The sequence below is a fragment of the Equus asinus genome, chromosome 18 (genome assembly GCF_041296235.1).
Source record: "Equus asinus isolate D_3611 breed Donkey chromosome 18, EquAss-T2T_v2, whole genome shotgun sequence".
Taxonomy (NCBI): domain Eukaryota; kingdom Metazoa; phylum Chordata; class Mammalia; order Perissodactyla; family Equidae; genus Equus; species Equus asinus.
This window is the reverse complement of record NC_091807.1, coordinates 23869516-23890667: the sequence shown is the minus strand read 5'-3', so window position 1 is coordinate 23890667 and position 21152 is coordinate 23869516. Positions and strand designations below refer to the sequence as shown.

General features: G+C 35.7%; 1 protein-coding gene across 4 annotated transcripts in view; it reads right to left on the bottom strand.

Annotated features, from left to right (window-relative positions):
• Positions 1–232: 232 nt before the first annotated feature.
• GABPA (GA binding protein transcription factor subunit alpha) overlaps positions 233–21152 on the bottom strand; it is a 36358-nt gene continuing 15438 nt past the window's right edge. For all 4 annotated transcript variants that reach the window (XM_014859010.3, XM_044750733.2, XM_044750732.2 and 1 more), the window contains 5 exons: positions 14553–14747; positions 10709–10762; positions 9586–9726; positions 8877–9069; positions 233–4333 (listed from right to left, as the gene is read on the bottom strand). In XM_014859010.3, the coding sequence (XP_014714496.1) occupies positions 4105–4333; positions 8877–9069; positions 9586–9726; positions 10709–10762; positions 14553–14747 (812 nt within the window). In that variant the 3' untranslated portion in view covers positions 233–4104. The remainder of the gene's footprint in view (positions 4334–8876; positions 9070–9585; positions 9727–10708; positions 10763–14552; positions 14748–21152) is intronic.

Genomic DNA, 21152 nt, shown 5'->3' with positions numbered 1-21152 from the left:
GTGGACTGGGATTTCATTTATTTTCTTAAAAAGACTAAACTCTTGACACCTAATTTTAGTTCAGTGGAATCTGTTCTTCTCAAATTGATAATTTTTAAGTAAAGTATTTGGGAATCATATGTACAATACATCAGCTGTGGACTGTCATATTGTCATCCAACCTAACTAATAACATCCCAGGAATTTGAGACTATTTGTATGCAGGGAAAAAATTTCTAAAAACACAAAAACATACTGTATAATAGTTTTATTTTTCTCATTTTACTATTTTTACATTTTATGCACAAATATTTTTTATCTGAGTAAAAATAGAAAATAACTGTCTTATGTAAAATTACAAAAAAAATAAAAACCACAAAGAAATACATAATTGTTATTATGACAGTATAAGTGTCTTTATTTAAAGAGTAAAAATGTATGCAAAAATCCTCCTCCCTTTTACAAAAGATTGAGAATATTTTTTTCTGGCAATAAGTGAAATATCACTGAAATATCAATATTTTTACATCCTCTAGATATGAAGACATTAAGTTAGTCACAGGTTGTTTTGCAATTATGAATTTTAAAACAATTTCTGTGCTATTTCAAAGATACACTAGTTCTTTTTAAAAGGCAGTAGCATAAAATGATGAATATGGAAAACAGCAGACCGCACCAAAAATATTTGGAGGCACAACTCTTTAAGAAATATACTTGAGTTTCACCATTAATCAAGGGAGAAAAACAACTAAACAATTCTTCCTAATTAATTGACATGGATTGATAAAAAATGAATGTGATAAGTCAATTTATGTGAAGATCAAGCACACATAGCAATTCTGCCTACTGTTTGATTTTCTGATGCCAACACAAATTTCCAAACTTCAGGCTAGCAAAATATGCATGAAAGTTGGCTCAATGAGAACCTTATGTGGAAAACAAGCTTCAAAAGAAAAATGAGTATTTTGTTTTGTACTTACACAGTACAAAAGATGACCAATACTTCTTCCTTTGAATTTACTGTAAATTCTCCTACAGAAAATTCATTCACAAAAACAGAGCAAAGAATGAGTAGCATGAAGTATATTACTCTTTCACCACACAAGTTATCTTTCAGTAAAAGAAAAGACTACTTGGCTTTCTGATGACTGTAACTTCAACAAGGACAATGGAAATAGTTTATATATAAGTTGAGGAAAGTAACAGAAGTTTCCCAAATCAACTGGGGAAATTAGTCTCACTACTTTACCTCTGTTATGGTGCTTAAAATGATGGCGAGAGGCAAAGATAAAAGAAACAGCACCTGTTCGTGTATGAGAACTGTCTCTGTTCAAATTACAACGAGAAATAAAATAAAAACTACCAAAGAAAGAAAATGGATAGAACATGTTTTTTTAAAAAAAGCATCTGTGGAATGGTTAAAAGAGAAAAATAATAGTTTGATTTCAGAGATCTAAAAGAAATGTGGGTGTTACTTGCCGTAAAAATGTATATACATGTAATTGAGACATAAAGGAAGTCTGTCAACCTTGGCAAAAGTTTAACGTAAGTATCTCCCCCAAAACATTTTAAATCAAAGTCAACAATTCTAAGCTCTTGATAATATACTAGAAGAGTGTACTCTGTTATTTTTTAAAACTATAAGCAACTTGAATACTCCCCAGGCCCTAAGAGGATGGTGCAAAACCTTCTTTTTAGCTATCTATTTGTTATCTGAAACAAGAGTTTCTATATTTATTTCATATGCTATCCTACTCAAATATTCTTGTAATCACAGCGCCCAAATTAAACTAATAATATGTCAGTCTATTCTGTAAGTAGTTATAAATAGGTAAAAATGGAAGTTACAAATTTTATTCTTTTCGTGTATCTACTACAGGGTCTTAAAGGACAATACAATATAAACGAACTACATTACACGTGTAGTCCTCTAACACCGCACTTAAAATGATGATCTGAGGTTACCAGGAAAGGAGAGCAGAGATCCCTCCTCTCCCTGTTCCTAAGACCCTGCCTCCGGTGGTTCATCTCACACCACTACTCAGCATTCGGAGCAGCCGCTGCCAACGCCACCCTGCCTGCACCACCACGGCCCTTTCCTCCTCATTAGTCAAAAGCCTGAACTGAGCTCTTAGAAAGGTGTTTTGGGGGATGGATTTAGAGGAAATGATGAGGGAGAAGGTGCATAAAGTAATATTTGAGAATCAGTCTCTGCTGTAAAAGAATTAAAAACTATTTGCCAATATCTCATATCATGATTTATGCATAATACCTTAAAACAAACAACAAAAAGAAAAAAGCAAGCAAGCGAGTGAGCAATCAAGCAAAAAAGAAAGACACTTCAAGCCATTTCTGTTTAGTGTTAGCTTGTGGTTAAGAGTTTCATATATATAGAATTATTTAATTTTTAAAGAGTTTTTCAAATGAGCTATTACCTTTTGAAGTAGCTTTCCTTTTCAATATCATTATGTCTTCCCAGGTGTGTGTAATAGTCAATTAGACACGTATATAGACATCTGTATATTCACACATACATAACATTCAAAAGGAAAAAATTAAATAAATGTGAAATTTTGTTTTAAAAGACTGCCTATACCAGAGGTCAAAATTTCCCTTTAAAACTATTTGCAAGTGATTTTCTAATGTAAAGTACTGCTGACTGATTTAAAGTCTTCATTTCATCAGAAGCACAATGATTATATACGCTGCTTTGCATAATAAACTGACACGATAGGGTAATTAAAAAAAAAAAAAAAAAGGAAGCCATACCAAACCAAACTAAAACCAAACTTGTTTTCTGGCTGAGGTAAACCTTTTCAGTTTTTTAAATCTCTGACAGGAAAAACAGAGATCATTTCAGAAATTTTCTAATAGTTAGTTTATTAGAATTAAATGCCTCTCAAAATAATTTAAATTCTTGTCCTGACATTACGAATAATCTGTACAGAAAGTCCTTAAAATTGGCTTGAGTTAAGCCAGATTTAAACCTGGATCTCCTTCTTCAGCACTGCTCTTCTGCCACTGACTTCTTACTGTCCTTTGCTTGCAAATAGATAAATTACTTTAATAACTTGATACTCTTAGTTTAGTAATTTATTATTATTATAATTTTATTCGATATATTTTAGCTCTGCTTGATTAGATGAAACAGGCACACATCTTTAGCTGTGAGAAGCTCCATTTACTGGTTCTGTGTAAAGCAACATCTAAAGCAGCAGAGAGGGGAAACAGTTATATTTTCAAAAATACAGTAGTCCCCCCTTATCCGCAGTTCAGTTACCAGCGGTCAATTGTAGTCTGAAAATACTAGATGAAAAATTCCAGAAATAATCAATTCCTAAGTTTTAAATTGTGCGCTGTTCTGAGTAGCATGATGAAATCCCAAGCCGTCCCATTCTGTCCCGCCCAGGACGTGAATCATGCCTGTGTCCAGCGCATCCACGCTGGACATGCTACCTGCTCATGATTGGTAGCGTCTAGACTATCGTGCTATTGCAGTGCTTGTGTTCGTCACCCTTATTTTACTTAATAATGGCCCCAAAGTGCAAGAGCAGTGATGCCGGCAATTCGGATATACCACAGAGAAGTTATTGTTGTTAATCTCTTACCGTGCCTAACTTATAAATTAAACTTTATCATAGGTTTGTATGTAGAGGAAAAAACGTAGTACGAATAGGGTTCGGTGCTATCCTTGATGTTTCAGGCATCCACTGGGGGGCTTGGAACGCATCCTCTGTGTATAAGGAGGGACTACTGTAGTTAAGCCAGACTGTTTCCTGTAGAGACTTCATTTATTTTTCATCCTCAGATGCTACTGGCGATTTTTGGTAGAGCTAGACATTAATACTGACCAGTTTAGCTTTCCTGACTGTTAACAAACTATCCCACAATGAACCTGCCTTCACGCTGAAGACATTGTGGTGATCCTATAATATATACATATTCTAAAATATATGCTCAAAGTAAAAAGATCCAAATTCACAAGAGTATGAAATATTTATAAAAAATCATGCATCAGATTGTACAGTCTAGAAATAAAAGAAGATTCAAATTCAGTAATAAAGGTAAGAGCAATACTTGCTCTAATATTTAAGAAAGACCTCAAATTCCCAGAAGGTCCTGGGCTCAATTATCCTTTTCTGTTTGCAGAGAAGCAGTAGCCAAGGCTACGGCTGTGACCGGCTGAGCAATTCCATGGAGCTGCATCTTTGCAAGTTTCTTCTGTTCACATTCTGTGACCAAACGGTTCAACTCTGCTGCACTGTATCCAATAAGAGTCTTCAAGTCACAGACAAACTTGTACACAAATCTCTTGCCTTGAACTTTACAAATCATGTCCCCATCATAGTAATACCTTTAAAAAGAGAAAAAAATATTAGGACTGTATAAAAAAAGTAAATCTGGGCTTCTTACAATATTTCACAGACTCTTCCATAAGCATAAGCCTAGTAGAGTATTGCATCTACCATGACAGCAATTAACATTGGAGTTATATAGAATATTTAATGTTACTACCCATAGAAACTTGAAGAAATTATTTACTAAAACTTTGATGCTCAGTACTTCAAAACTTTATATACTAAATTTTCAAAGCATATTTCCAAAAATTATGATAAAACACTGATTTAAAAACAAACATTATTAAAAAAAAAACCAAAAAACCCTGGGACCAGTAACAGAACCTAAGAACAAGGGCTTAGACAGAATGCCAAGATGCAAAATCTAGCATCTTGACTGTATTACCTTTGTGACCACAGGAAAGCCACATTTTCTCCAGCTTTTATTCCTCGTCTATAAAATGAGGTTAAAAAAGTACTTACCCTCATAGAATTGTTAAGGATTAAAAGGATTATCTTTGACAAGTGCATGTAGCACACAATGACTGGCACATAGCCTCTATAAAATATAAGCTATGCTAATAACCCATATAACATGAAGAAGTTTTTAGTATACATATTCTATGGATTGTTGGAATGTCTACTTCTTTTCTGTCTTGCACAAAATCCTTTATTACGTCTTCACTTTTATCATTCTAATATGTAAAGACTTTCCTTTCAGGGGAATTCTCCAAACCCAATAGAGAGCCTCAAAAGCATTAAGCAAAAGGGCTAGAAGGGAGAGAGGATACAGAAAAACAGGAACAGGACATCACAAAGAAACAATGCTCCCAAACCTACATAGGCCTATCTGGGGAAATCACTCTAGAAGTCACTCTAGAAGTTTACTGCTGCTTTCTATGGAGATGGAAATAGAGTTGCATTTATATTCACTTTGGAAAACAGACTTTATTTACCGCTATGCACTGCCAATTCCAATAAGAGGAAAAAAACCTAAGTCAAGACTTTTCTGGGCTGGCAGATTGTGAAGCCTTTATTTTAAAATTGCACCACCCATGTGCACCCATTTGACAATGAGGAATTACAAAAGGAACAACTATCTGCAAAAGCACAAGTGGTGGAAACTACCACATTTAACAGGACTTTATTAGAAAAGTCACTCGGTTTAATCAGGAGTCCGTTAAGGAAAAGATGAACACATATGCAAGAAATCACAACATCTTTCCCTAATTCCAGAGCAGCAAAAGTACAATAGTTACGTTCACTTCCCAGTAAGAGAGAACACAATGAACGTAGTCTTGTGTTTCTTTTTGTGCCAATTACATTAATCTAGAACTTAGACTTCAGCCCACAAACTACCAATCGCTTGTCATGCAGTTTAAAATGCTACTAGAATTTCAATTTCTTAAGAAATTTCTACATAATATGTAAGGCTGTAACAAATAGACACGATAAAAAAAGGAAAATGAAGATTTTATATTTCAAGGAGGAAAATGAAGTTGGTATAATCTGATGTTCTTTGGTGACAAGTGATAAAAAATACACACAGTAAGTTTTAACTTCACTTAATACTTCCTTCAATCTAATAAATGCATCCATACAACCAGATACAACAGCATTCATTGTATTTGTTCCTTCCTTAAAATGAAGAAGTAGAAACGTACACAATACCTGCATTTTCATGGATATGATTTCTTTTCTTCCCTCTTTTATTTGAAACTTGTATTTTTTTTAACCTTTTATCGTGAAATATATTACACAAACAGAAAGGACACAAAAGTGAACAGCTTAGTGATTTATTACAAAGTAAAATTTGCCTGTTAACTATGATTCAGGTCAGGAAACAGAATGCTGCCAGCACCCCAGAATCCCTCCACAGCCCCTAATTGTCATCCCTCCCACGCTCTAAAAGGTAAACACAATCTTGTCTCATGATTGTAATATCACCGCTTTTATGTATATTCTTATCACCCAAACATGCATACTTAAATGCCGTAATTTAGTTTTCCTGTTTTTGAACTTTATAAATGCACTCATACAGTATATCTTTTTTGGGGTCTGGATTCCTTCACTGAACATTATGTTTGTGAGGTTCACCTATATCAGAGCATTTTCATGGACACATATCATTTTCTTGCATACCACAATTTATTTATTCACTCTACTTTTGATAGATATTTGGGTCGTTTCTGGTTTTTAGATGTTACAAATGCTGGTTATGAGCATGAATGTGGACATATGCATACATTTTTGTTTGGTAAATATTTAGGAGAGAAACTGCTGGGCTACAGGTTATAGTTTACATTTCTACCAAAAGAGCAGAGGCATTCCCACTGCTCCATATCCTCACCAACCTTTGGCACTGTCAACTATTTTCACTTTAGCCATTCTGGGGTGTGTGTTGTGCCATTTTATTGTGGTTTTAAATTGCATTTCCCTGGTTACTAATAAGGGTGTGTACTTTTGCATATATTCACTGGCCGTTTGGATAAATCTCTAGTCTGAAGTGTGTATTTAAGTCTCTTACCCATTTTTCCTATATTTCTTATTGATTTGTAAGAGTTCTTCAGATATGCTAAATATGAGTCTTATGTCAGATATTTGTGACTTGCCTTTTACTCTCTTGATGATGGCTTCTGATGATCAGACGTTTTTACTTTAAATGTAGTCTGATTTACTGACTTCTTCTGTTAGGGTTAGAACTTCTGATTCTGTTTAATACTTTTCCTCACCTACCAAAGCAATGGAGGTATTCCTAGATGCTTCCCTATTTTACTTCGCACATTTAGAGCTACAAGTTACACGGAACTGACTTTTAGTATGCTATGAGGAGAGGGTAAACTTTCACTTTTTCCCATAGGGATAGTCAATTGTCCCAGCAACAGTGAGTGAAAAGCAGGTCTTTTCCTCCTATGTCTTCTCCCCACTGCCATCTTTTAATCAGTGCTCTTATATTCTTGGTTCTATCTGGGCTATCTATTCTAATCCATGGTCTACTTGTCTATCCTAAGCAAATGGTACACTGTCTTATGGTTGTAGCTTTACAGCCAGTCTCAATATCCTGTGGAGCAAGTCTTTCCACTTTGTCAATCTTCAGGTGTCCTCGTTATCATGGTACTTTATATTCCTATTTAAATCTTACAATTATCTCATCAAGTTCTAAGAAAAAACTTATTCAGACAGTTACTGCATTGAAATTTACATCAATTTGGGGAGAACTGACAATTATTAATTCTAATAATTCATCTGTAGTTTTGAGGGGTCTTCTATGTACATAATCATATCAACTGTCCAAAATGACAGTTTTAATTCTGATTATATGAAAAGGATCTTCAGACAGTTGGCCAAAGTGGGATTGATAAAGTGATAAGCTCATTGAAAATAAAACATTTTAGTTCCTTATGGAACCTAAGGGAAACAAAAGGTCATTCTGGAAAAGAAAAATAAGCATGGTAAACTATGTAGTAGTATTTACATGGCCACGATCCTGCAACAATGAATACTGATCTAACCAAATTTTCCATATAATTAAAACAGGATGGGAAGAGAGTGTGTGTGTGTAGCGATGAGTAGTAAATCATAATCTCAGTGTGAAATTCATACACAATGTCCAAGTAAAACAGCAGTAGCAGTAAAAGTACGCTCTTTAGAAATACACAGGTAAATTACAGGACTATTTTACTACAATCACTCTTCAAAAAAATAGACACAATTCCATGACATTCCTCTATGTCCTACTTCTTGATACTTAAATGCACATACTGAATTTCTGTCACTGCAGCAAGAATAATTTCTGATAGTAATTATTTCAAAAAAATTTCATGCTACTTATGGGAAATTACAAATAACTTTATTCTATTCCAATTCTACCAATGTAAAGGCTGGATATTCAGATTTATCAGATGGCAGGGGAAGAAAAAAGAGGGAATATGTCAACATTTTGCACCTAGTTATAAAAACAGACAATATCTGCATATTTATTAAAATTTACACTTACTCAATTCACCTATGCAAAGGACAGCATCTTTATTTGTTAAAAATGATAGAAACCTCAAAGATTAAACATGTTGGTTTTAAACAGAGTAGCATATGCTTTTATAATCAGATAAACACAATCCTAGAATACTCTTTTTAAAAAAAAGTCTACGTTCCTCAAAATTATTACCAAAGATCTTTTTAAAAAGTTATTTTTAACTTTTTTTTTTCCTGCCTTTTTTTTCTCCCCAAATTCCCCCAGTACATAGTTGCATATTTTCGTTGTGGATCCTTCTAGTTGCGGCACATGGGACCCCGCCTCAGCATGGCCTAATGAGTGGTGCTGTGTCCACACCCAGGATCCAAACCAGCAAAATCCCAGGCCGTCGAAGGGGAGCATGCAAACTTAACCACTCGGCCACAGGGCTGGCCCTATTTTTAACATGTGTGGAAATTTTACTTTTTTATATATAAAGAAAACAACATCTTATGAACAAGTGAAGTATTTTAATATCATTACATAATAATGTTTACACTCAGAAGTCATTTTAAAGGCTTGATATTAAAAAATAAATAAATGCTTACCTTAACGCACGACTGAGTTTCTCGTAGTTCATAGTAGGTTTATTTTTACGTTGTCCCCATTTCTGTGCAACCAGTTCAGGCTGATTTAGCTTAAACTCGCCTTCATCACCAACCCAAGAAATGCAGTCTCGAGCATCTTTGTCAGTAAGAAGTTCTAACAAAAATTGCCATAGTTGGATTTGGCCATTGTTTCCTAAATTGAGAAGAACAAATGACAAGCATTGACCACAGAGCTACAGATTAACAGAGGGCAAAAGACCACAAACAGGTTCTCTGCTTCACATCTCAGCCATGCTGAAAACACAAATGTTTTTTTAAAAAATGCTATCTAAGCACTGCCAGAGAAATCCTCCATATTCACATTTTCATACATTGAAATAAAACAAAATATATATAGGGCTCGCCTGGTGGAATAGTGGTTGGGTTCCGTGTGCTCCATCTCAGCAGCCTGGGGTTTATGGGTTCGAATGTCAGGCATGGACCTACACCACTCATCAAGCAATGCTGTGGCGGCGAGCCACATACAAAATAGAGGAAGACTGGCACAGATGTTAGCTCATGGCCAATCATCCTCAAGCAAAAAAAAAAAAGAGGAGGATTGGCAGCAGATGTTGGCTTAGGGCCAATCTTCCTCACTGCCCCCCAAAACACCACAATATATATATAATTTGACAAATTTTATAAATACCAAATGATAACACAAAAATACCTGTTCTGTTCCCAGGTGAACTTCTATCTTCTCCTGAAATCCTTGGAGCTCTTTGTATTTTAGCTGCCTTTGCACTACTATTTATAACTTTAAGGGTAGTTGGTGTAGCAGACTGCACTGATGCTGGAATAATTTGCACAGCTGCAAACAAAGACAAGGGAAAAACATTTTCTTTCCAATATAAGCAGTGAAAAGATACTGAAAGACATAAAATGCAGTTAGTTTAATGCCCCTCTAATTAGAGGCCTCATTTCAAAAAAGCCTTAATCCACAACAGTTTTGAATGAAATTACAAGAAAAGTTCAGAGGATGAGGTATAATATTTGCATGATGGTTTGTGAATCTTAGTGAACAAGAGTTAGTCTCTTTATTTTGAAATAACTTGGTAGTGAATATACATTGACAGCTATAAAAACATTTACTTTTAAAATATTTGTTCATAAAAAATGGTTTATCAAATGTTGGAAAAAATGTGAACAAATGAGGACTCACATTCCACTAGTGATGAGAGTACAAACTCCTATCACCACTTTGAGAGAAGCTCTGGTAACACTTAGTAAGGCTGGAAAGGCAGAGACCTACGATACAACTGGAGAATCTCACCCAAATTCTTACAAACCCTCACTCATTTTTTACAAAGTGTTTACAAAGTTTAAAAGATAACATACAGCAGTGAAGCAGTGAAAGTAAACGAAATCGAGCTGTAAGTATCAACATGTGTAAGGTCTCCTAATAGTTAAACAAAAAAATTGTTGAACAAAAATTGTTAAATTATTAAACAAAAACTATTAAAAATTCACCCAAAAAGTTAAACATGTGCAAAACAATGCTATAAAGTGTTTATGGTTACACAATTGGTAAAAATATAAAATATGCATAGAATAATAAACATCAAATTCAGGATACTCATTTAAAATGGGATCTACAACAGGTAACCGTGATACATAAAGTTTTAACTCTTATGGTGTACACAGATGTTGGTTATACTTTATCTCATTGTGTATCTAAAACACTTCCTGAAAAATTTAAAAATTACTCTTCCTTTTTACTACCTTGCAGTACTAAATAAAGAAAACACTTCTTATTGATAAATGGGCCACATATTATGGGCATGAATACTCACGTTGATCAATCGTAACTATCTCATTCATCTGTTGTTCTTGGCTTGCCAATACATCTGAAGAACACACACAAAAATTTTTGTTTTCATTTAAAACCAGAAATGCAAACCCCAATCCAGTAAAACTCAACTTAATAAACATGATCCTTTTAAAAGAAACTCTACAATTAAAACCAAACCAAACAACCAAACAAACAAAAAAGCAAAACATTAAACAATTGAAACTTAGTGGCATAATAACCTAAAAAATATCTGATAGTTACTTTATAAAGAAAAGATATTTTTAAGAGAAGAAACAGAGCTAAAGCTCCAATTTCTTTTACTCTTCAGAAAAGTTATTCAGAGAACCATGGTTTTCTAAATATAAATATCTGTATCTAAATCTATTTATCTATTTATAAAACCATGTAAAACATGGAAATCTTCAGGATCAGCTCAAAGATGAGAATATACACCACACTGAAATTATTTAGATATTCATTCTTCACCAAAAAGGCTCCCTCAAGATGATCTGAGAGATCTCCATAATTTACTAATCTGTTCTAACAACTAACTTTTGAATTAAACTCCTTTAACTTTATAATGCTGCTTCTTAAAGATGGCTAAATTTTCAATAAAATTGTAGCTGTCCTAAAAGTCACAATTGAAGTAAATAATTTAACATGTCTACAAATATAGCCCTCACCCTAAGAGTTACACTGTAAAAAGTCCTAAAATAACCTTTTAGAGAGCATTCATTACTCATCTGCTGCTATTCCCTACTCAAATGCTCTTCTTTACCTCTTAAACAAGAGTAACACTTCGCAGTGTATATGACTTCAGCCTACTTAGTGCCCATCATAGACTGGATGCTTCTCTCTTGAGAAGCAGTATCTGTGTACTGAGTGAGGCCTGGGCTCCCAACACAGTATACTTAGGTGCCATGCCATGATCCAGTTCCAGGTGCAGAGAGCTGGAAAGGGCTGGGAAACTAAAAAGAGGTCTGAATTCCACCCCTGAGATGGCAGCTTTCTTTGGGGGTCCCAAGTTTGGGGGTTTAAACAATTATATGGGATTAGACTCAGATCTGGATTCTGATCTCAGTACTTACCTACTGGCTGTGTGACTTTGGTAACTTATTCAACCAACTTGAACATTAATTTCTTCCATGTTTAAATGAGATATCCTCACCTACCACCTCATAAGGTTGTTATGAGGATTAAAGGAAAATGTTTTCAAGAAGCACAACGCCCGAAACATAGTTTAACTTTTCTGTAAATTGAAGATGCTACTGTTTTATCCAGATTCCCAGTTCTGAGCATTCTCCCCACCAAAGGGTTGCCTCTCTTGAAAAAAAATCCACGTCTTATGATTGTGGTAGATTTTCCCCGAAATTTTATAGAAGTACCTTGAAGAGGCAAAGAGCTTTTGAAATTGAAATTGCTCCATTTATGACTACAAATGAACCCAAGTGCCCTAGCCTAAAAAAAGGCAAAAGAGAGTCACCGTCACACAGCACAGGTATTACCAACCTGGAGGATCAGCTTCTCAGCCCTGATTCTCAGAATGGAGTTTGGTCTCTTTCCTGGGAACACTCAAGATAGACGGTAGAACACAGAAAGACAGAGGTTTTCGAAAGCTTGGTGCAAGACCATATAGGCATTCTAAATATCACATTCCTCTGTAGCCTTCACATCCTAGCCATGCACAAGGGAAGCAGAGTCCTGAGAGGCAAAGCTCTGGGATACGGAGCCATTTTATGAAGAAACTTTAGACACTAAGGATATAGGGCAACTCTTTTTCCTAAAGAAAACCCTCAGCAAACTGAAAGCTTTGCGTCTTTGGTGACAGAAGACATACTCACGCCAAGGGCATCATAGAGCTGGTAGTACACAAACACTGCCTAATTAGCCTCCCCATGTATTGCAAGACGTGGATGAAGTTTCAAGACGAGAGGAACTGCAGGGAGGTGGCGGCTCAGGTGGGTAATCTAACACAAATATCTCAAGAAGCAGCTCTACCTGTTCTGAACTGCTTCTCCTTGATAGATCATTAAAGAGGAATAGATAACAGATGTTGGGTTAATAAGTGCCTTTCAGAGATACGCTGTAGACTTCACTCCACAGGAAGGGCCAGAGAACTGGACTGTGCCCAAAGGAGCCTGTTCTGAGAAGTGAAGCTTGTGAGTTATAGAAAGCCTGCCAGAAATAGCTTCACACATCATCCTACCCATGCCCAAATTCTGAAGTGAGCGTTACATTCCCACACCATATGGGATTCCCTTGCTAGGGCAGAGCAAAGAACCAAGGCTGGATAAGCAAGGAATTCCCTGAGACTCCTATCTAAGGCTGTGGGGCTCTGCTATTTTGGAAAACACTACAATTCCAGAGCAGAGCTTTACTGAAGAAGACCCATTCTACTGCAAGGAAATGGAAGGGTACGTAGATTCCTCTGCCTCCTATCCGAAGAAAAGTCTCTCAACGAGCTTTCAAGTTTGAGAAGCACTAGGAGAAACAGAGACAACCACAACAAAGTGCTGACCTGGGAGAAACAGCAAAAACCATGAATTTGAGAAAAACTAAACTGTAGTCTAAGCACTGTCCTTGCTCTATTCTTAAGAGTTCCTACAAGAAAATGTTTCCGTAAACATGGCTGACACGTTCAGAACCTGAAACAATTCAGAATTTGCCTTACTCATCTGGAAAGCTCTGCAGAGAAGGAAGCCTGTAAAATCAAGGACAAATCTTCAAGCAAAATACTCAACTTATTTAACTAATAAGAACTGAAACTGGAAATAAACCCTGTAAATGTAATGAATGTCCTGAGTCTTTCCGTGTCATACTTTTCTTCCCCCTAATATTTAAGAGAACCAATACAAGAGAGAAACTATAGATATAAACAGTGAAGGAAAGCCTCTCTCTAGAGCTCATTTCTTATTCAACAGCAGAGAATGCACCCTGGATGAAAACTCTAATTATTCTATGACTGTGAAGAGCTGTCCCCTTAATGGGCACATAGTAGAATGAAATGCTACCAGTTACATTTTCATCCGTAACTGTTGCAAAAACAGTGTCCTATTCACAAATTTGAATAATAAGCGATTTTGGCTAGCATTTCTGATCAGTAAAACAGTGTTAGGGAATGGGTTACTGCTAAGATATTTTAACAGACAGTCGCTGAAATATAACATGGGTTAAAATTCAAACAAAATAATCTACATTTATTTGAGCTCTTTTTGTTGGAGAGCCAAGTAGTTTCTAATTTCTATACATAGTAACTTAATCATAATAATAATGTCTACAGAGCAACATGGAAACATTTATAACCAGCAGCTTCCAATTCAAACTGGTGGGGTGCATACTTAGACTTCTCCTTTCTCCTTAAGACTCCATTCAATTAAAAGAGATTTAGTCTCACTAACAATGAAGAGAATGAAAGGGAAGCCATTTATGAATAATCTTAAATTTCTAAAAGATAAGCAGTAAACGGAAGAATTGATTGATGAAACAGAAGTCAACAATCATACTATGTGAATAGAACTAAGTGTAGGGCATAGTATCTTATACTTAAGAACTTGGATTCTAGCGTTAGCCTGTGCTTAGAACCTGGCCCTGCCACTCCCTACCTCTGTGAGCTTGTGGGGCTCCCTAAGCCTCCATTTCCTATCTAAAAAATAAGGAAAGTAATGATTTGCCGCATTAGTACAGACATTGAATGAGATAACATATATCAAGCTGTCAACACAGTCTTATAGTTTATAGATGTTAATTATTGTTATTATCAATGAACGATTAAGATGAAAACAAAGCTATAAAGAAATAAACTTAAGTTATAATGTAAAGAAATATAATAAACTCCAATTTCATACATTTTCGAAGAAGCTCCAGATGACTCCAGAGAATTTCTCCCCGAGGTACCCGCTGAAAAAAATCTTCTTGGTTGAGACTACATAACTCTCTTCCCGAAATGTTGAGTGTGCTGAGGTCTATATCAGTCATACTGAATTCCTTCATTACCCAGACCACCCAGTGCAGCACTTGGTCTGTGGACCACTGTATGGGATCTAAAAAGAAAAATGTTACCATCAGTCTTGTTCCATCTTAGCTATTACATACATTTACAGTTAACTTAATACACACACGCACCCAGATAAGATCCAGACAGGTTTTTCTCCCCACAAGTGAAGTGAATAAACTCATTATACGAAGTAAAAAGATTTTTATGCTCTATTTTCTCCTTAGCTTCTTTTCAACTTCTTAATCCAAACTTTTGATGGATTCGCTTGGTTCCCTATCAGTTAGTCTGGAATTTTATCAAGAAAAACAAAACACAAAACTGCTCTCGAGTGGGCCAAATGGAAAATATGTGACTACCTTGGAGAGAACAAAGTAAATTATCCAACTTTAAAAAATTATTTTGTAGCAGTGTATGATTTGGTGCATTGAAAAAAATATAAGGGGTTTCTGGGGAGCTAGATTTATTCTCCAAAATGTGAACAATGTACTCTTTCCTCCTTTTTGCTTCTTGTAAAAAGCTGGTTACTCCTGCATTTACCCTTATGGTGGCACTTATAATACAACATGCTAATTGCCTATTTTCTCAGCTGTCTTCCCTCATAAGACATTAAGGTCCAAATAGCAGGGCCATGTCTTGTAAACCACCCCATCTTCAGAGCCTACAACAGTGCCTTGTGCATACATTTGTTGAATCTATAAAAGGGGAATCCAAATAATATCATTTCCTCATTTTTTATTATCTAATTGAATTCACAAATGCAAAAGAAAGCCAAAATGTATAAATATTTCATCGTTGTATCCCTGGCACCTAATAGTGCACTCTACCCATAGAAGTCTAATAAATACTAGCTGAATTGATTTTGGAGAACACGGAGAAGATGATCTATGGAGATGATCTATCCAGACAGTATTGGTAATATGCCCCCAAGATGCAAGCTGATATTCAGCAAGAAAGTAAGTGGAAAAAATAATTTTAGGCACTTATGTAGAGCCAATTTAGAGTAAAAATATAAGAATACAGGACTGACAGTCACATAATTTATTTTTTTCACAAAGAGGTTACAGGAGGAGGATTCTGAGAAGATGGCAGCAAAGTTTTTTAATTTCTCTGAATGCACACATTAAAAAACTAGTGAGAGCAAAACCAAAAATCCATAAACATTTATCATAAAGCCAGGTGACAAGATATCCCCATGGAACCCAAAATATACATGAGTGAACACAAAGCAATAGCAGCACAAGACCTCCAGGGATCAGCATCTGTGCAGGAGAAAGCAAAGGGGAAGCAAAGGGACATCTGACCTACTCTCCATCCTGAGCACAGGAAAACCTAAGCACAGCCACGAAGTATTCACTGAGAGCACAACAGCCCACCCTGAAAGGTGCAGCTCAAAGCAGTTTTGAGCAGTCCGACAGCCGCTAAGTACAGAACTCCACGGTAAGGTGTAAGCTCCTGGAGCAGGGTAGCATCTGCGAGTTCTTCAGACTGAGCCCAGGATCACTTCAGGAGAGTGCAACACAATAAGGAGAAACTGGTGGGAGTGGAATCAAAATTGAGTAGCACAGGAACACCAAGGAGAAGGAAAGAGAAGGTCCAGATAAAAGTAAGGGAACCGACAGGAACTGAGAAAGCAAGCGCCTCTATTTTTGAATACTATTTGCAAATAGCAGAAGAAGTGGTTCTGGAAAGTCAGAAAAGCTACCCTGAACCACACTTGCCTTTAAAAGTTCACATAAGTTCATTTTACATAGACATGAACAAATAAGTATCAAGATCAAAAAAAGTTAGAGAAAAATACAATTAGTCTGATTCGTTTTCTTAATATCAGGACTCTGGCTTAACACAACTAATTGGCCAGGCATGTTGCTTCCTGCTTCTTTTCTCTAAGACCCTAGTAAAATGACAGTAAAGGAATCTTAAAAGATGTAAACTCATAGGACCACAATTTTAGAAATGAGAGAAATGGATGGGAAATTTCAACTAATTTTTGAAGACAATAAGCAGAGTGAAAATCAAGCAGAGTAGGAAAAGCCGTGACCCAAAAAATGACTACCCTCCTTGATAGTGAGAGCGTCCTTGCCTGCAGGACCTCCTTACTGGCTCAGGTCTTGGTGGTTCCAGGTAGCAGGGGAGGTTTAAGTGGAAAATGAGGGGACTGATTTGAAGTATGGTATGGTTAGAACCTCCAGGCTCCAGGGCCTCTCCCTCATTCTCAGGAGCCAATTGAATAGGAGCATCCCTACACATGAGGGGACACCAGGAGCACTGTAGATCAGGGAGAGACAGGAAGCAGATACTGAGAGAACAGACCCCAGTAATAAAGTCTACAAACTGAAGAGTGAGACCCTGTCCACGTCCCCTTTCCACCTCCTGAATGCAGCATTCACATACACGTCGACCCCGAATCCTCACCCAAGCTTCTACTCCCAACAGGCGTTTGGCCAATTCTTCACGGAACTTGAAGAGAGTCAGGAAAAAGATCTATACATACTGACGCTTGAACATCTTTTAATGAAATGACCAATACCCCATTTTGCCAGTGTAGTGTCAACAAACTCCTTCCAGAACGTCAAACTAATTAGCTTTAAAATTATTCACTCTTAAATATGAAGAGATGGTCAATAATCAGATATTTGAGAGACTAAAAACAAACCATTGAACAAACACAAATAAACAGGAAAATAAAACCTGGAGGAAGAAAAATAATGCAGTAACAAACTGAAAAAAAAAAAAAATTACTCCCTCCATCAATATACTTGGAGAAGTAAGAGAAAACATGATATCCATAATATAAGATCAGAATGTCATGGAAAACAAACAACCAAAAATAAAGAGTCCTTGTAAATCGAAAATAGAAATAAGATAGGTTGTAATATAAAGACAAGAAAATTTGGCAAAAGTAGTACAAACAGATATAGAGATGAAAAACAGGGAGGAAAAGAAAAAAGATGTAGCGGATCAACCCAGGAGATTCAACAGGAATTCTAGAAAAAGAACACAGAAACACAGAAGGTAATTAACAAAACAACAGAGGAAAAATTCCCAGAACTAAAAGTTACAATTGTCTAGATCAGCACTGTCCAACAGAAATACAATGCAGGTCAATATGGAATTTTTAAAGTTTCTAATAGCTACATTAAAAAAGAGATGAAATTCATTTTAATAGTAATTTCATTTAATATGTCCGAATGTTATCATTTCAACATGTAATCAATATAAAAAAATTAAAAGATTTTACGTTTTTCTCTTTTTAAATTGGGTATGTGACATTTACACCACACCTCAATTCAGACCAGGCACATTTCAAGTGCTCACAGGGGACTCTTGGCTGCTGCACTGGGCAGTGCAGGGCTAGACTGAAATGCTACACTATAAACCATAAATCCAGAGCAAACGAAAAAGATGCCACTAAACCAAGATAAAGACCAGAGATAAAAAGATGATCTTAACAGCTTCCAGAAAGAAAAAGATAGAATATACAAAGGAACTAGAATCAGAATGCCCCCTGAACTTCTCTAAAACAAAATGGAACAGGGTCATCAAAATTTTGAGGAAAAATGATTTTTCAATTCAATTTTATACCAAAGCTATCAATCAGAGAGAGAAGAATAGAGACAATTTCAGATATGTAAAGTTTCTTCCCCTCCCAAAAAAGAAAAAAATCTATTTATTTCCTAGGTGCCCTTTCTCAAGAAACCTGTAAGACAGAATGAGAGAATAATGAGTAAATGGAAATAAACTAAGAAAAAGGAAAATAAGAGATCCAGGAAATAGGGGACCCAGCACTGGAGGGAAAGTCAAGGATGCCGTAGGATGACAGCTCTGCAGCAGATCTAGAAAAGATCCAATACAGAGATATTTGAGAACTTGCGAAAAACTAATGACAGGCATAAAACAGACTGACGGAAATGGGAGAGAGTAAGTCTTGGTATACACAGAAAACTACACAACTAAAAAACAAGTCAACCTGAACTTCAGGCAAACTAAAAGTTGTATAAATGAAAGCATGGTCACATAAGAAAGAAATTCTCATAATGTACACAATGATTAATGACTTAAAAGTTACATAACAATACTAACAAAATGGAGAAAGATAAGGTTTTATTTTGCTTTTGTAGGGTAGAGAAGTATAAGAGAACTAAACCTCATCTGCTGTAACAGGAAGTCAATAACGATTAAAAGCAGTAAAGCAAAAAGTGGCTGCAAGTGGGGAACAGGACCGAAGAAAGGAAAGTCATGTTAGAGAATCACTGTTTTCCCTAAGACTTACTTTAAACCAGACTTGAAAAAGGAAAAATAAAAACAAATAATCTCAGCATATCCATGTTCTCCATATTATTATTTAATAAAGGACAGGAACAAATATTTTTACTTTAATTTTACTTTTCATCAGTTTTAACATTTCCTATAGCTCATCTCTTTGACCAGACTTCTAACTACTATAAATTCATTAATTTGAGTTTCGTCTACAGTCGTTTAATGTGAAATAGTTAAAAAAAAATCTAAAACCAAAGGTTTTATATATATATATAAAATATGTATTATATATACATCATATAAACTATATATACATACATATATATTATATATGAAGAGGTAGTTGTAAGCCGTCAAGATATAAATTGATGTGGGTAAAGTGAACTTTAAGGAAATCCCCTATGTGGATCAATATTTCAGAGATTTAAAGTAGCTATGACCAGTTAACCATTTCAATTTTGCACAGAATTAAAAAATTAGCAAATAATTACCCTTAGGTGCAGAAATAGAAATCTGAAACAATAGTTTCCTAAGAAAATATCAATCACTTTTAAAACTTTCTAGTAGGTAACAACTCATGACAATAACTCATCAATGATTTTTAAAAAGTCTTCCTATATCTAAATAAAACTCAAATGTCTTAAAAGAGCTTCATTCTAAGTAAATAACATTCTTGGTAGGAACTTTGAGTCAGAGTTTATCATCTTGCTATCTACAATTCACTTTTATATACTACTTTCCATAAAAGATTCTACTACTGAAGAATTCTTGTTGAAAGTCTAGCAAACTCTATAAAACATTATTTCAAACATTTTTATGTTTCTTTCCTCCTCAGAATTTCTCCTCTCAAGAGACAATTCCCAATTTGCTAACACTAAGATCAAGTATACCATCCAGACTAGCTTCTGTATGTCAAAAATAAATAACTGAATATTTTCAACCATCCTATCTCTGAGTAATGGCTAGATCTCATCATCCTTCAAACTGGGCTCTTGTATCTTGTTATGCTCCAATTCACAACCCCTCTCTTTGCTTTTTTCATCTCCTTCTACTAGTTAGTTCCAGACCATTTATCTACAAATACACTCAGGTCACCACCAACTCTTGAAACCTCAATATTATTTATTCCCCCAGCCTCTTCTCACTTGCCTCCCCCGCAAAGTTAATAGTAAATCTTCTCCATTTCTATAATGTCTATTTATCTCTTATAATTCAGCTTTGTCTCTCCAATTCTACAGTTACTTTTATCTAAATCTACCAATGAGCCTCTGATCAGCAAACAGACTCTTCTCAGTTGGCATTCTTTGACTTTCTCAGCAGCATCAAGACTCTTTCTCAATTTCAGTGACACTATATATAGCTCTTATTTTCCTTCTATCCCTTCAGCTATTCCACGTCTTCCTTCCTTCTCCTCAACTCTAAATGTTGACAAGGTCCAGGAATCAGTCTTTAATGCTGTATTCTTTACCATCTGATCGCTCCATCAGAGACTGCATATACTTTTATGGCTTCAATATAAATTCAGTGTGACTGAGTCCCAGATAACATCTTTATCTCCAGTCCGAATCTTGTGCATCTGAAGCTACTTTCTGCTACCTCCAGCTGAATAAGTACTATCACTTTAAAATCAAGTACTATCAACACTTTCCCTTGAAAAATTTTCCCAATACCAGACCTTCCTACCCCCCCTACTAAGCTTTGGAAGGCACAGATGTCTTTCCTGTGCACCATGGAAGGCCCAGCATTTAACATGGTGCCTGGCAAATGAGGGTCACGAAATATGTAATGAAGATGTAACCAGTTCCTCTCAATGTTATGATTGCCCTAGTCACCCAAGCTTGAGAAGTTAGATCAATACTTGGATAGACCCTCTCTACCCGCATACAATCCATCAATCATCTCTTCCTTTCTACTCCCACAGAAATTGTCTAGTTTAGGCTAACCTAGACATTATTACCTAGTCACACCTAAACTACAATAATACGCTCCTGTTTTCCCTTCACTCAGTCTCTATTTGCTCCAACTTATGCCATATACCATATATTCACTTTGAATTGTCACTTCCATCAATCAAAAACAGTTCTATAATGCTACAGTAACTCCTTTACCCACTAAATCTTCTCACTACTCATGCATACACCCACTTCTCAGCTTTGCACCTATGCTTCCTGTCTGGAATGTGCTTCTCTGCCCA